This window comes from Atta colombica, unplaced genomic scaffold (assembly GCF_001594045.1).
Source record: "Atta colombica isolate Treedump-2 unplaced genomic scaffold, Acol1.0 scaffold205, whole genome shotgun sequence".
Taxonomy (NCBI): domain Eukaryota; kingdom Metazoa; phylum Arthropoda; class Insecta; order Hymenoptera; family Formicidae; genus Atta; species Atta colombica.
In genome coordinates, this window is record NW_017259300.1 from 1,957,382 (window position 1) to 1,958,948 (window position 1,567).

General features: G+C 35.4%; 1 protein-coding gene across 1 annotated transcript in view; it reads right to left on the minus strand.

The window, feature by feature from the left end:
* LOC108687311 (dynein heavy chain 2, axonemal) overlaps positions 1-1,308 on the minus strand; it is a 51,835-nt gene extending 50,527 nt beyond the window's left edge. Inside the window, exons 1-2 of the mRNA XM_018193002.1 lie at positions 1,083-1,308; positions 37-494 (exon numbers count right to left, since the gene is read on the minus strand). Coding sequence (XP_018048491.1) covers positions 37-494; positions 1,083-1,293 — 669 coding nt within the window. The 5' untranslated portion in view covers positions 1,294-1,308. The remainder of the gene's footprint in view (positions 1-36; positions 495-1,082) is intronic.
* Between the last annotated feature and the right edge of the window lie 259 nt (positions 1,309-1,567).

Sequence of the window (1,567 nt, forward strand, 5' to 3'; positions counted from 1 at the left end):
TATTATTATAAGATATTTTCAAAGAAAGAGTTTTACCTCATAATAGAGTGTTATATAATCCTCACACAGTTTGATACATTCATAAAAAATCTTCATACTTTTTCTGGTTTTCCCCGCAAATACATCTGCCAAATTGATAAATCCTTTGCACATGACGACAATCTGGTTGCTGAGCGCAGTGAAGAGATTGCTTATCCTCTCGCGGGTATTGTAGAAAGGGGAATTCAGCCAAATCGTTCTGAAGAGATGCATCATTTTTGGCAGATATTGAGCCATGCTCGCAGGAGTTGTACAAGTCTTCAACTCGGCGAGAGTGTCCTTCAGAATGCTCAAGAACTTAATGTTCGATTTCGCTTCGATTGTACCATGCTCGATCTCGTCCTTCAATATAAGGAACTGACGTATATAAGAGGACTGTACAGCCAACAATATATTGATAATAAGGTTCACCGTTTCTCTACGTAGCTGATAATTCAAACCGCTAAGATTATCATCTAGAAAAAAATATTTAAAACAAATTAATATAGCAACAACTGTGCACAATCTTTCTAAAATTTCTACACTTACAGAAAAACATGGCAACTATAAAGATATCAATTGTATATACATGTTTCATATGTCAAATTAATGTAAGAAATATTTAAATAAATTATTTTAGTTTTATTAAAAATAATAGTTTATTTAATTAAATACATTAATTTTACAAATGAACTTGCATAATTGTTACCATTATATATACATATATTACCTTTATGTCTTTCTTTCTGAGTGTAAATTTAAGTTTTCAATTTGCTTATCTGAATAAAATTCATATAAAACAATAGAATGTAAAAAGTTAACAATAGAAAAGTTAACATTTATACATATACGAGTTATGAATATTGTGTAATCAAATGCTAGAGATGATGTTAAATTTCTTCCTAACTCTATGGGTTACAAAGAGGGATTCCGTTATATAAAACGTCACATTAAAGGAAATTTTTGTTCCTCCTAAGAAATTTCCGGATATATATTATCGGGAAACGATTCTATTCTCTCTCTTCTCTCAGCCACTACGTCTTTTTCTAATAGTAAGCACTTACATCGATAAGTCCAGAAGTCATATTCGTCGTCGAGGCACAGTAACTCATGCGGGCTTGCTTGTTCCTGGTCAAAGAGGGCTATTTTGATTTGGGTGTTCCAATAGGCCACCACACCCTCTAACCTCTTCACCAACTCCTTATCGGCGCTACCCTCCTCCGCGGTAAGCTCCCTACTCTCCAGAGGTACATATATCATAGTTAAGCCCAGCATTTTGTACGTGAGGTCCGTTAAATTGCACAAGAAGGTGTCCAGTTGGGTGCAGAAGTCCGCTTTCACACATGTGTTTTGGTGCGATTAAGGAAAAGAAAATCCAGGAACATGATGCGACAGCGGACCTCGTTATCGCTGTTCCCAATACTACTATTTTTTATATCGTTCAAGCTGTCCCGGAGTCTATCACATAGAATTGTAACACGTATCCTCGCGATACGTCCGCTGATGGAGATTTATTGAGTTGAATTGTCCGCTGTATATCGAAAGTGAT